This window comes from Penicillium soppii, assembly GCF_028829465.1.
Source record: "Penicillium soppii strain IBT 18220 chromosome Unknown utg000004l, whole genome shotgun sequence".
Classification (NCBI taxonomy): domain Eukaryota; kingdom Fungi; phylum Ascomycota; class Eurotiomycetes; order Eurotiales; family Aspergillaceae; genus Penicillium; species Penicillium soppii.
The window spans coordinates 940,634-955,283 of NW_026643234.1; the positions used below are offsets into that span (position 1 = coordinate 940,634).

General features: G+C 48.8%; 4 protein-coding genes across 4 annotated transcripts; 2 read left to right on the forward strand and 2 right to left on the reverse strand.

The window, feature by feature from the left end:
* Positions 1-164: 164 nt before the first annotated feature.
* On the forward strand, positions 165-743 carry N7529_003772 (uncharacterized protein; the record flags this gene model as incomplete). Its single annotated transcript, XM_057239299.1, has 1 exon — positions 165-743. The coding sequence occupies one exon, from the start codon at positions 165-167 to the stop codon at positions 741-743; it is 579 nt and encodes a 192-aa protein (XP_057098594.1).
* Positions 744-851: 108 nt separating this feature from the next.
* Positions 852-1,160, forward strand: N7529_003773 (uncharacterized protein; the record flags this gene model as incomplete). Its single annotated transcript, XM_057239300.1, has 1 exon — positions 852-1,160. The coding sequence occupies one exon, from the start codon at positions 852-854 to the stop codon at positions 1,158-1,160; it is 309 nt and encodes a 102-aa protein (XP_057098595.1).
* Positions 1,161-2,384: 1,224 nt separating this feature from the next.
* Positions 2,385-7,259, reverse strand: N7529_003774 (uncharacterized protein; the record flags this gene model as incomplete). The annotated part of the gene is made up of 2 exons (XM_057239301.1): positions 2,385-2,528; positions 2,589-7,259. 2 exons carry the CDS (start codon positions 7,257-7,259, stop codon positions 2,385-2,387), a joined length of 4,815 nt encoding a protein of 1,604 aa, XP_057098596.1.
* Positions 7,260-10,712: 3,453 nt separating this feature from the next.
* has1 (ATP-dependent RNA helicase HAS1) lies at positions 10,713-12,632 on the reverse strand (the record flags this gene model as incomplete). The annotated part of the gene is made up of 3 exons (XM_057239302.1): positions 10,713-10,967; positions 11,024-12,006; positions 12,068-12,632. 3 exons carry the CDS (start codon positions 12,630-12,632, stop codon positions 10,713-10,715), a joined length of 1,803 nt encoding a protein of 600 aa, XP_057098597.1.
* Between the last annotated feature and the right edge of the window lie 2,018 nt (positions 12,633-14,650).

Genomic DNA, 14,650 nt, shown 5'->3' on the forward strand with positions numbered 1-14,650 from the left:
GAAGTGAAGTTGGCGAGCGGGGAGAGAAGATGCATACGGAAAGAGCGGGTCCCTTGTGTCCTGCCCTAAAGAGGTAATACTTCATTGCACTTAACTGTACATGGTTGTACTTAACTGCTATTCGTTCTTCCAACTTCACTTCACTTGTACACATATATGTACTCATGGATCAAAAACTCTTTGCTCGAGGGGTCTTCCCCCTAAGCCTCACAAAAACAATCCGTCTGATCAGCTCACTCATTTACCTTCAACTTCTCTATGCAATTTCTCACATCGCAAAACCATTCTGGAACTTTGGTCGCGACTTTCCACCATTCATTAAAAACATCGATAAAACAGAAACGAGCATCATCAATGCCATCTTCGGTGTCACCCCACTGACACCCTATAGCTCTACGACAGCAACCGAACGCCAGTGGCGCCTGTCATCAGGAAACGACCTTTTGAACCACACAGAGTCAATTCTTGTGGTCCCCCAACGTACTGCATCAACAGGTCTCGCTTCTTCTGGGCCACAAATGGCACAGCAGCACCCGGAACCATCGTCCAACAGAGATATCCAGAAAGAGCACGAAAATGCGGCACCGCCTATCACTGGCCACTCACGGATGGGCTCTTCGATCTATGAAAACATGCAGAACATCAAGTCCAGTACTCGTGGAAGCATCTCTACAATCGCCAGCTCGGCCAAAGCGATCTTTCACCAGCCCGATACTTCCCAGCCTCTCTCGCCCGTCCTTTGAAACCTGGACGATTCATCTTCTAGCGACAAAATCCCCGAGCAAGTTCACCCAGGGCTTCACCAAGAGCCAGTCAAGCTAGTGTCTGTCTCGCAACGGCTCACTGAGAACATGTCATCCACTGCGCCCATTTCGAGCTTTGCCCCAGCGCGTCCGGTCGATCACGCCAGTGACCCTGGCCCATCTTCTGCAGTGAAGGGGAAGGGGAAGGTGAAAGAAGCTGCTTTGTTTGGGGCGACGGTTGGGTCGGCTGTTGACTCGGAAACGATGCAGATGAATCGCTCTCGCAAGTATCACTCTATCGAGAGCTATCCTGGCAAGTTCCCTGTTAGCGATGCTCTAGATTATAGTTCGCTTGCGAGCGCGTTCGCAGTCCGTGGAAGGGGAACTACCTCTGTGCGGCCGTTCTCGGACTACTAGACACTTTATCTGGATGTGGGTACGCGCTGAAGATACGATTTATCTTCCCTTCCTTGGTGTCCTGTGGAGTTGATATACCTTTAATGATTGTCACTTCTCTGGGGGAACTTTGTGAGCTTCTGCTCTTACTTCTTTTGCCTCTTGCTCTTTGGTTGTTTTATTAGACGTGGCATCGTTCATTGTTTGTTTAGTTTGAGACTCTACCATTCATAGCTAAAGGTCAGGTCAGTCATCCAATGAGGTTTATATGTTTAAGATCGGCCCTTGCATGGAAAAATACTGTGTACGGCCACCTTGGATTTTTTAAATGACCTAATAATTCGGCCTATTGTCGATGGCACAATCTTGCCACTGGCTTCATACAGTTGACGAGGGTCTTGTTCTTTTTCTTAACAAACATACTAATGGCCGGTTAGGCACGTCGAAGTTCATGACCTACATTTATCTACATCGGTCCACTGCTACACCTATAGCCACTGCTAATCTACGAATCGATCAATGGGATCTTGATTCTTCCCTTTAGGCTCCTATGTCTATCACGGGAAATTAACTTTGGAAGCTATATAGATTTGAACAGTGCATTTGTAGTAGTAATAAACAATTAACTTTAATTTGATATTATGTATGTCTAAAAGGTCTGAAATACCTTCTAATGGCATACTTAGCTGGTATATATCAACAACCTTTGAATTAGATGGGATTTAGGAAGAGACCTCAGCAGACACTAAGAAAGACCTTGACAAATGCGATAGAAAAAATTATATTGTCATACACTTGAAACAGAGAAACGTGAGGATCATCTCACACCTCGAAATGAATTATGTCTTCCACTGCGACACTATCTACATCACACAAAAGCTAACAGCTACAAAGAGGCCTTCGAAACATCACACGCTCCGAATGCAAGCATGTGCACGCAGAAAACAATGGCGTAAAATAGAAAACAAAAGAATAGAGAAACATCCAGAAAAAAAGCAGGGACGACAGAAGACATAACTTCCCGGCCAATTGCTATGAACAGAAAAAATGAGGTATTGTAGACATTGAAAATTTGTAGATACAGACGTTGCTCGTAGATGTGAAGGGAAAAACATGAGAACCATTTGTGATTCAGATTCCAGCGGTCATGACTGTCGTAAGAAGAAAAAGGGTAAAAATCGCTAGAAACAACATGAATGGAACAGAACGAAATCATTAACCCGCGGGGTATCAACAGTGCAGGTCTCAATAAGCTTCATCATCGTCGACTTGCACAGGGCTGCCTCGGTAACGGCTTCGCTTGGTGTTGCCTGGGCTGTAGGGGCCGCCGGAGGTGAGGGGGCGCGGGCCGGTAGGCTTACGCATGGGAGGAGAGCGGATGGCGGAGCTCTGTGGATTGTTAGCATTGGTTCTCGGACAGGAGAGCATGGTTTTGAGGATAGTACATACCCTTGAAACAATACGGTCGGCGCTGTATGACTCCTCATCTTGCGCTACCTTTGTGGAGCGCTCAGGGATCAGAGGACCTTCATCCTTGACCTTGGGAGGACGCGGAGGCCCAGGAGTTCGGTTTGCGCGGGAGCTGGTCTCCGAGTAGCCTGCGTCGGAGATTGGGGATAGGCGGTTGGTTGGACCACTGACACCACTGAAGCGGTTGGGATTGGGGTTGACGGTAGAGAGGCTGGGGTTGGATTCCCACCGGTCTGAGTCCGTTGGCGAGATGGGACCATAGGTTTGGGCTTCGTTTTCAAGGCGGGACTGGTAGCGGCCAGTCGGGCCTTGGCGAGGCTGGGGGTGCTGCAACTCCAGGCTACCGCGGTGACCCCGATACTTGGGGACATCGGAGACCTGGGAGGGCACCAAAGGAGAGGGAGGTCGGTTTTCTTGTTCTTCGTCTAGGGTGTATGTGGATCGGATCCGATCGTCCCCTTGGGGGTCGTAGTATTCGACTTTGTAAGCATCCTGGGCGAGATCAGATCCAGATGGAGATACGTCTGAGGACGGACGATCTTTGCGAGAGGGCTGGATGCTATTGCGGATACCATCACCCACGGAGGTAGCGGTGGACTTGGACCAGCGAGAGATCTTGGGGAAAATGGAGGAGCTACTCGACTTATGCTTGCGAGCCTTTTCGGCCTTGGGGGTTGTGTCGGTGCTGCGGGCGCCTGCGGCTAATGGCTTGCGAGGAGGCGTGTTCAGAGGCAGCGAGCCAGAGCGCTCGTGGCGAGGCGGCTCACGGACAGGGAGATGGGTGGTGAGGAAGTCGTCATCCTCGTCAAGCTCAAGGTCGCCCTCGTCGACTTCGTGGACAGTGCTAACTCGTTGATCAGAGTCTCCACGTTGTCCATTGGCCGGACGAGCTGGGCTGGCTCCGTAGGGAGAGCGGCTGGCCTCGACAGGTGCTCCGTTGGGGTTGGGGGTTTCGTACCCACTGGCACCCATGCTTCCCATTCCGATGCCATTGCTGCGAGGGCCGAAGCCGTCCTGACCAGACCGCAGAGCCTCAACTTCGTCAAGAAGCTGCTCAAGCATGCCTTCAATCTTGGACAAATCATTGCCCGACTTGAGACTCAATCCTTTGAGCGCACGCTTGAAGATGTTCTTCCGCTTGTCTTCTTCATCGGCTGTGTTCAGCTGTCGGTTTCGGGAAGCACTGAGTGGCAATGGACGAGGCCCACCGAGAGCCTTGTGAGTGCGCTCATGTCCTCTCTCGCTGGTGTCCATGATGAGATCGTCCTGATCAGCGATGAACCTCTTCATTTGCTCGAAAGAGGTGCGCATCTCAGCGGCACTCCGAACCAGAGTCACGAGAATTTCAGTGTCTCTAGCATTGCGCTGGGCATCCCGGACAGTCAGATGATCCATGAGAGCCACGATATCTTGGGACTGAATCCTCTCGATGCCCCGACCAGTTGCACTATCGTAGAGCGGCGAACCGACACCGTGAGAATAACCGCTGAAGTGGCGTTCCTGACCGGTGGCAAAAGGATCATCATGCCCAGCAGGGCTCTCCAACCCACCCATGCCAGCGACATCCGCACCTGCGAGACCTCGACTGCCTTGCTTCGGGGTCCCGATGCTTGGAGACATAGGGTTGGCAGCCGAGACATAGCCTTCATCCTTAGCACCCGGAGGGGTGCCAAACAATGGCCGAGGTTGGTGTTCAGTGGAGTGCATGGAGTAGTCATCACCACCAAAGATGTTTTGGGCAGTTTGGTAATACTCCGCATCCAGTCCTCGCTGCTGATCGTGATCGAGATCTTGAGGCCCGCCAGTAGGGCTGCTATAGTAATGATCCGCTGGAGCAGGCATGGAGTCATAACCCCAATGCTCTCTTTGAGCGACGCCGCCAATAGGACCCTGGATGATGGAGGGGTTGGTGTTAATCTCAGACTCCGATTGCTGGCTTTCTGCGTCTCCGAGCGGGCTATCCATGCCTCGCGGGCCACCCATCATAGCCGAGTCATCAAGATCCTCATACGATTGGGTAACGCTCTGAGGAGGCGATGTTGCACCGATTCGTCGAGGGAATGAAGTGTCATCAGCATTGGAAGCATCCTGGCGCTGCTTCAAGGGACTTCCACGGTAGACTTCGCTTAATTGCTTTTCCGGGCTCCGACTACCTGGTCGTTGGCCCAAATCGGTTTGGGAGCGGTTGCTCGAAGAAATCTGAGATTCAAGGACAGAGGGATCCATCAGGGAGGCGACTGCGGATTCCACGTCCACCGGGTGAATGAATTGGGGATTGGCAGCAGCGCCAGTTGTCAAGTGGCGGCCTTCTTTGACCTTGTCCATGAAGTCGACCTCGCTATCTTCATTATCGGCAGTAAGTCGACTCTCCTCGTCGTAGCCATAGAAGCCATCATTTTGGGAGCCCTGACGCGAATGTTCGTATCCGAGCCCAGGTGACTCCTGACTACCCTGCTTCAACAGTCCACTCTGGCTCTGTGGGCTGGTGCCTAGGCGGGTAGATCGTGCAAGGTCTGTGCTAGGGGCGGAGGAAAGAGAGTCAATAGACAGCCGAGGCTCCATCTCGCGCTTGCCTTCAACATCCTTCTCGCCATGAGCTGGGTAGTGGTCGTGATAAGTCTCGGTAGCACCACTTGCAACACTTTGAATGGGGCTTAAGGCACGGTCGTGGCTCTCATCGCCATAGTCATCTTCTGTTTGCTGATGTCCGGGGTGAGCGGCGTCCAGAAGGTTAGCGGCGGCTGCAGCCGCGATAGCCCAGTCACCGCCGTCGGTTCCAGGGGACTGGCTCTTGCGATGCAAGTCACGGTCTGAGACGCTGTGCACTGAAATATTGTGATGAGACTGATTATGGTGATGCATTCCGAGTCCATAGCGTGAGTCGACAGAATTCCGGGTGGGGGTCCGAGAGGCTGGCGATGCGCTTTGTCTCGGTGATTCACGAGCCAGGTCCAATTGGGAATGCCTCTTCTGGGGAGGAGGACTCTCTGTGCGCTCAGAGAGCAAGGAGGTTCTGGTCAACTGGGACTCAATTTCACTGCGCATTGGCATCGGCGCAACATTGTGCTTCTGGAAGACAAGTTCAGTTTCGTTGTATTTCATACTCTCGCTGCTCTTTCGAGAACCACTCTTGTGACGGCGCTCCTTTTGGCCGAGACTGGAGCTGGAGTCATGATGTTTCAACGAAGCTGCTGTGAGAGCAGAGCCAACGCGGGCGGCAGCATGTGCATCGCGAAGACCCTTACTTTTCTGCCTTCGGATCTTGTCCTGTTCGGTGTAGTCGGGTCGATTGGCCCACCGCACTGCCATGTCGGAAGTTTCGCTGCTCTTGCTCGATTTGCGCTCCTTGTTTCGTGAAGCAGCCTCGCCGGAACCAGACCCGGAAAGAACAATACCCTCGTCTTTGCTATCCTTGTTCAGGACTACCTTGGGCTTCATGACATCCGGCGCACTGGCATGTTTGGAAAGACGACGACCTAGCTCGTCTCTGGAGCTGGTCCCAGACGAATAAGATGTCGCCATATCCCGGTCAAATTTACTTTTGTTAGTCATGACCTTTTGGTCTTTCTTGAGCTCCTTGAGCTCCGGCAGGATCAATCTTCGGATCGCATCCTCAACCGTCTCGAGTAATTTTGGGTTGTTGATAGAAGATTTGGATGCACCGGAACGAACTGAATACTGATCAGACTTGCGGTTTGAAGAGACAGCGGAGGTACTCAGAAGACTAGATTCCGGGCTAATGATATCTTCTTCTGCGTACTTGTGCTTTCGTCGACGGGAGGAGGATATTTTTGGTTCGGCTTCGAGGTAATCTTTACCGCCCCTATTCTTGCTCCTGCGCTTGCCACTGGAAGCTTCTTGCGGCGATTCGGTGAGCTTTTCTGCGACACGGTGTGCGATGCGCTCCGTACTGAGACTGCGACTTCTTTGGCGGTGTGGCGTTTTCAGCAAACCCTTCTCGTCGTGGGGCGAGCCGCGCTCAAGGCTTTGACTGCGTTTGCGCCGAGGGCCGGCTGAAGAAGCGTTGATCATGCTGTCCGGCGGCATGGACGAGATGTCTGATGAAACAGGCATATATCGGGTATCTTGCGAAAGAGTAGACATTCCTCCGCGATTGATAAATTCGATGTCTACCGGCCGACGTGTTGACTGGTAACCCTCCTCCTCAGCTGAAAGGGAACTGACACTCTGATCATCCGTTGCAGCCGAGTCGAGTTGTTTTTGTTTCGATGAAGATGATGGCAAAGATATTCGGTGCGTATATGACGGCTTGCGACTTCCGCTTCCGCTTGTCTCGGTGACTTGGAAGTGGTCCCTTTTGTCTTTGGACTTTCTAGCCGACGATGGCGTAACACGGACTCGCACGCTGGGGCGAGAGACGATACCGCCTGAGCCTTTCCCGCCCTCAAAATACTCGATGAGTAAAGAGGTATGAGAATCGTGATGTGAACGAGACAATTTCTCGTCGCGGTCCCGCTGTCGCCGGGTGGAGACAGTTACGGGGCTTCCGTCGTCTGGGATAGAGTACGACGTTTTGTCTGTGCGGCGAGAAATGTCAGTTGCCAGATCTGTGCCCGTGGTACTCTCCCCCGTATCGATGATGGATTCTGTGGGGGCGGGTAGGATCGGTCTGCGGGTGTTGACCCCCATCATGGAGAAGTTGTGCTTCAGTCCAATCGCATGCTCTGTCTCGACTGAGATGGGATCAGATGGGGACTGTTGTCACTATTGGGTGCTCCGTGCTTTACACGATTTGGGGAGGGGGAAAGGGAAATCGAGAAAGAGAAAACCTCGAGAGAGTTGTATTGGGAGTTCTTTAGCGTACCAGCGCAGACCACCTGAAAACAGTGGGGGAAAAACAAGAGAAGGGGGTGTTTTGTATGTCTGAAGTGGTATTTTGTTTGAATTCGCTGATCCCCTCACATGAAGTTGGGATATGATTGGATTTGAAAACAAATGGGAAGAATTCAACCTCAATGAGGGATGAAAGATGAAAAAAGGTGTCTAGGATTAGCAAATAAGCAAGAATCCGACTATAACAGAATCGTAAAAGCCCAGCCTCCAAGTATATTGTAGAAAAGTACGGAGTAGGGGAAAAAATAATTAAATTGGAGTGGCTGGATGCGTTGGCGATTGTACATCACAGGTTCCGAGGGGCTTGGGCCACCATACAAAGAGTACCTCCACTCTACTTGGTAAACAAGATTTTCCCTACGAACTACTTTTTTCCTCTTACAGAGTACAGAGTACATTGTATCCATATGTATATATCCATTTTTTTTTATAAAAACAGACCCAATATTGCGGTGTGTATATACACGTAAACAAACAAAATCTGTATGTTCCCTCCCGTAGCACAAAAAAAAAGAAACCTATTGGTAACCCCGACGACAGGTCGTTGATTGGTCCTAGCGCAATAAATTTAATGCCGCTGTTAGCTCTGCCACCTCATCTCATCACACTGTGCTCGGGTATCGGTCCTTGCCCAACCTTGGAATTTTTTCCAATACTTGCTTTTCTAGATACCGACTTGCAAGGGGGAAGAGGGGGGGGCTCCAAGCCATTCATATCGGGGCTACTTGCACAGATTCCTGCATCTCCTACATGATTACGGACTAGTGGCAGATGAATTGCCAAACGGTTGCCTTACGGGCAATACTGTACAATCTTGAACCATGTAAAATTGAAATCTTCCAATTGGATTCGTCGGTTCGTTTGGTATACAAAACTCACCTGTATAACTATATAGATTTCGTTTACTTCTTGGTTTTTCTCCCGATGATTGAAATCATTTTCCACGTGGGCATGTGGGCATATGGTCAAATGGATTGTGTCGATGTCCTAATGTCTGACATTCATCCCATAATGTAGATAACTCAAAATTTATCAAACCCGCCTTTTTACACCCTATCGATTCTTTGATTGTCATCTTTTGGTGCGCTTTCTTTACGTCACTTTTTCCAACATTCTTGAGAGGGTTTCTTTGCATAACTACCTGGCAATCGTGAATATACAGGGGCCAACTATATCCCAATATCAGTGCAGTGAAATACCTTCAATATCAGCTGAGTTCATCAGACATAAACAAAACACATGGAGCCTCGACGACTACCCCGGTTCCACCCCCTATGGTAACCAATCAGCTCACGCCCCTCCCCCGGCCTGAGCCGCCGGCATCCCGGAATCAGCCCCAGCAGCAGGGAGAGTAGGAGCAACAACATGTCCAGGATGAGACGATAGATAACAAGGGGTAGGAGGGAACGTAAACGAAGAAGTTTCTTGTCTCATTTCTTCTATGGTGAGAAAAAACACATTATAATCATTGATATCTACATGATCTTCTGGCCTGTTGAAAAGTAGGTAAAAGAAAGTGAGAAGTGGCCCAGAAGACAGCACAGACAAGATATAAGAAGGGCCGAGAAGACAAAAGCCAGATTCAAGATACACTCCATCCAGCCTTTTTTTTTTCCTATGCGATCCCTATATGTAGTTCTTTCGGTGTATTTCAAGTCTGTCTCAACATTCTTTGGGGTCTCTTCCAAGCCTCCTTTAAACGGCAATTACGGAGTACATAGCGGCGAATCATGCCCTGAGATGTTACAGCATAATGTTGGTTATATGACCTGTTTCCAGACGGTTTAGACCCGATGTATGAACGTGGCAGCCAGAGGACAACACACCCGATTTATTACAAGACTACTCTGATCATGAATTATACGTCAGTTTATGAATTATATGTCAATTTGTATATTAAGCTAAGCATCGCATCCAGTCTTTAGTCCTCCTGCTAGAGGAGTTGTAAGAAAACACTGCAGGAATCAACTTTGAAACTATGTATCAGCCGGCAAAATGAAACTCAATGCCAGATGCCCCAGATAGTAAACTTATATTTCTCGAAGGGGATGGGGAAAAAAGCCTTCTTGCCGAGCCTTGCGAGATAATACATTCTCTCTTATGAGAACTGAACCCTCGAAATTGTTGATCTTGTTTATGTTCCTCATGCTCCTTGTCTCTATCGAATCTTCGATCACATGTCCGGAAATACGCCGCTGTCTGGTGGTTATGGAGGCCCTGTAGATCGAAAAAGCTTTCTGCGCACTGATAGAATGTGCAGCGCAGGGGGCAAAGCTGCCCAGCTATCTCCGGTGTTGATGCGCTAGACTAATTCATCAATTTCCCCTTCAGTGAAGACGCGGAGCGAACACAGAATAAGCCCATGAGATCCAACTTGCCCGGTTTTACGGTCTGTGCATGTAAGTGGGAAGGGAAACCGGGATTGTATTTGTAGACATATAAGAAAGTGTCCCATTCCTCTGCACGTTCCATCCTCTCATGATCTGTCTCAAATAATCCTGCTGTTTCCAGCGACAATCACCCTAGCCACGGTTTGATCGAGTGATGAAGAGAACAGTCGGTTCGATAACCTCCAAAGGAACAGACCTGATACTATCGACGGTGGAGGTGATTGCCTCTAAAAAAAGCAGACTTAGCAGTTAGAGACACATCATTTTTTAGCAATTCAATTTCTTGTGCACTCAAAATTTGGATATGTCGTAGATTCTTGCGATGGAATCTCTTTTCAAGGTTCAGTTGGATGATTCTCCTTAACATATGATGGCCAGTTGATGGATTTCTATGGTCAGTCGTGGTGACGTGCCTTCACTAGAAGGAAAGCGCCGAGCCCTTCAAAGCTACAAACGTATGTACATGTACATTTGTAACAATACCACGGCATGGATATAGTATAACGGGATCTTATATAGCATTGGCGCCAGGCTTTCTATACAGAATACAAGGGTAGAACTGTACTAACTTGAACCAAGACTGCGCGCACACGATAGCCAGGTTTGCGCGATGTAAACCTCTCTGCTACAATTGAGCAGTTGCCGTCAGATCAAGAAACAACTTATTAGAGAGAAGGAAGCACTCCGCTATCAATCGTGAATCATACAAATATTCATCTCGAATGCCATCTCTCCAGACTACACGGTAAAGGGACCAAATTGAAACCCAAATAGATATATCCACATTGCTGAACTCCAAAGTCCCTAAAATAAATATGCAGAGACAATCGACCGCTTTTGATGTTCATACAAATTGTTCTCAGTCACTGTGCTTCCGCTTGAACTTCAGACCAGCGCCGTTCTTGGGCTGACTGCCGTATGTGCGGCGTCCTTGCTGCTCCTGCTTCTTATCACGGCTCAGGCTGGCGCCCAGTTGGATATCAATGCGGGGTGGTGCGGTGAAACCGAAACCCTTGGCAACCTTGACGAGGTCGAGCTTGTTCACGTCGAAGACGGTACGGAGAGAGTGCGAGGCGTAGGCCTGGAGGTAGGATCGGTAACCATCCTTGGCAGACTGCAAAGTGTGTTAGAAAGGACCCCGTAGACGTTAGAAACAGATAAATAGCTTACCTTATTGAGATAGTAGTTCTGGCCAATGAGCTTCTCTAGTTGAGACTGCACGTTGACAATCTTGGAGGCCGGGAACTCGAACTCCACGACCGGCACACGCGCTTCCTTAAGGTGCTTCAAGAAACCGACCTCGGAGGGCTGGAGGAACATCAGACTGCGACCTTTGCCTTCAGCACCACGGGCAGTACGTCCGACACGGTGAATGTAGTCACGAGGATCATCAGGAGGATCGAACTGGATGATCCAGTCGACAGCGGGGATATCCAATCCACGGGCAGCAACATCGGTACAGATCAGGGTACCTTGCTTCGCGTTACAGAACTCAAAGAAAGTGTTGGTGCGCTTCTGTTGCTTCTGCTTTCCGTGCAGCTCCAGAACGGGGAGATCAATGTAGTTCAATAGCTCGGCGTGGTACTTAACGCAGTTGCAGCTCGAGAAGAAAACAATAATCTTCTTCTTGAGATTACGCTTCAAGAACGAGAACAAGAGCAGGAAACGCTTGTCAGCCTCACACAGTACGTAGCCTTGTTCAAGGCCCGCTACTGTGCTGTGCTCCTTCCGGTGGTCAACGTTAATGTACAGGGGACCGGGACGCAAGGATATCCGGGCCAAATCCTCGACCTTGGTGGTCTGTGTGGCGGAGAAAAGCATAGTTTGACGTTCTTCGGCGGGCAGAATCTTGACAATCTGGCGCATCTCATCTTCGAATCCAACTTCGAGAATACGATCGGCTTCGTCGATAATCAATGTCTTCAGGTTCTTGAAGATAAATCCCTGAGTGTTCTGCAGGTGATCCAACAGACGACCAGGAGTGGCGATGAGCAGGTTAACACCCTTCATCAACTTCTCGGCCTCAGCGCGGCGGTTGGCACCTCCGATAACAATGCCGTATGTCTGGGAGTGGTGGGTCATGAGTTCACGGGCGACACCGAAGATCTGTAAAGCCAGTTCGCGGGTAGGGGACACGACAAGAACACCAGTACCTATAGCATAGCATTAGTAAAAACATTGGTATGAAAGTAGTGTCAGGCAGTAGGGACTAACCGTTTCTAGGCTTGAAGCGCAGAGCCTGCAGCATCTCAATTGCGGGAATCAAGAAAGACAGAGTCTTTCCAGATCCAGTCTTGGCAGCACCAAGCACATCACGTCCAGCAAGCAGAGCAGGAATGGTGCGCTGTTGAATTTCGGTCATGGTAGTGAAACCCATGTCTTCGATACCCTTCATCGTCTTTTCGGAAAGGTTGAGCTCGGTGAACTTTTGCAGCTCGCCCTCAGTCTGTGGCAGACGGACATCATCCATTGTGGGAAGATCCGCACCATTGGCGGCATCAACATCTTCAGCATCACTGTCCCCCTCCGCATTGTCTTCTGCGTTCACCTCCTCGGCCTCGTCGGCGCTCTCTTGCTCCGGGCTCGGTGAAGGGCTGACCTTGCGCTTCTTGGTAGACTTCTCGGCTGAAGCCTTGGGAGCCTTGGAGGAACTCTTTTTCGGTGTCACAGAAGGGCTCGACTTGGTTTCCACGGGCTTGGCGACATCGCTCTCAGACTTGGAGCCGTGCTTTCTCTTCCGCTTGTTGATGGACTTTGCGGTGTCCACGGGGCCAGGCATTTTGGTGAATTATCCTGCGACAGATGAAATATACTGGAGCAAGGAAACAAGGTTATATTTCGTATCACCTGGACCTTGAGTTTTACAGGTCTAGATTATTATGATCTCTGCGGGCGGAAAGCATCGCTACTTTTTTTTTTCTGACCGGTAAAAGTTGGCAGAACTCTATCCACATCACGTGTCGATAGGCCTTAATCAGTTAGCGCCCTGTTTGTAAGGCCACTACAACTCTCCATCTCCTGTGGGGTTTTGTACAAACTTGACTGCGCGTGATATCGCAAGGTCCATAGATATTTTCAACTTGTGGTTCCTATACTCAGGAGCTTTCAGTTCTTTTGTACCAGTCGAGAATTATTTCCGAGCAAGCTTGGTTGGTTTACTACACTCAGTGGTTGACTAGTTAGTGGAGCGAGAACCACATGTTGGCTTTTGTGCTACGCAAGCGCCGTCATCTTGGCCTTAGGCAGACGAGATATTATAGGTAGTACGGGTGTGAGAGGTGCGTGGTAGCCGCTCAGTTGTTACGAGCTTATCTTCTGCTAAGGATTAGACTGGTAAAGATGGTATTTTATGACTAGGCCCTTAAGCATGCTGAGGAGTATGCATACTTTTGACTATTATTAGATACAATTCCCGAGGTCGTGACCAGTTTTGTTTCTCAAGGAGGGGGCTTGACGTGGGAAATCATTGAGACATAGCTTTTAATTGAAGCTAACACTGACGGCGGCTTGGCAATCAGAAGAATTGCTAAAGAAATGTAGAAAAGGGTTGAACAAAAAGATACCTCAGAAGTATAAGGATGCATGGCTATAAAGTGATGCATATACAACATACATTGTATATCTCAAACAATCCAATAGCGACAAAGAACATCCATCCCAGTAGAGATTTTTGACCAATAGAATTCAAGGATACAATGACCAATTGACAAAAATAGCCGGTGCCGCCCGTGGCTCGTGCATAACAGAAGAAAATACATACACGAATACGAGAAGGTCACCCCTTTAATACCTTGTGCAGTACCGACGTTGTACGCTAATATGTCGTCTCATCTTTGGTGGAGCTGAAGATACAATGTACGTTGTACGGAGTAACTACAATATTGTATAATTTAGTTATACTGTAGAGGGGTGAACGGTAAGTTTAGACGTCATAGTGCGCACATGAGAATAATGATCATCCAGATCATCCCTTTTCCCGATGATCAGGGATGAATGTACTCTGTAGGAGATACTCTAATCACTTGACCATAAGGGACATCATATAACTGACGAGGGGATATTATCTTGGTCGGCTAGGCTATACAAAGCTCAAAAACGGTCTATACTGGCAGAAACTCCTTTATTTCTGAAACATGTCTGATCTGAGCAGATGAGGTTGAATGGGCACTGGGTCAAACGAGGCTGTGCAATCGCGTGAACGCTAATATCAGTTGACTGGTGTTGATCATCATTCCTTTAACACGCAGCCTGTTGAGTTTATTTTATTCTGTATTGCAACGTATTGTCTCTATTTAAACAGGATTACTATAACTATACAAAGTAAGAAGGGCTTGTTTCATTTAAAATAAATGTTCCTATGGAAGAATGGAATCAAAAGATCTTCTCGCTCTAGACTTTAGCGTAGTGGACTAGGCAAACGTCTAGCTACCGCTAGTATAACTATCTAGTGCTTCCGAAAGATACTGCCCCGGATCTAGAAAACCGTGAGAAGGCTATCAAAAACATGGCTAAGTTAGCTAGGGCTAAGGATGTATGAGGTCCTTAGGGTTGCCCCTTACTGAAGAATTCAGGAGTAATATAGAGTACTTTGTTCAAAAGAGAAATGGTCTTAGAATCAGACCTTAGTTTTGATTGATTGTAGAATGTATCAGGCAGACAGAATACACAATTGTGCCTACTCACATTTTACATAATAATGTAAAATTCGCATGGATTCTTTCACTTCGTTTACATTAAATTGTCTCTGTTATACAATAATATAGAGAGAGAAAGGGAACGGTCCACAAAATAGTCCCT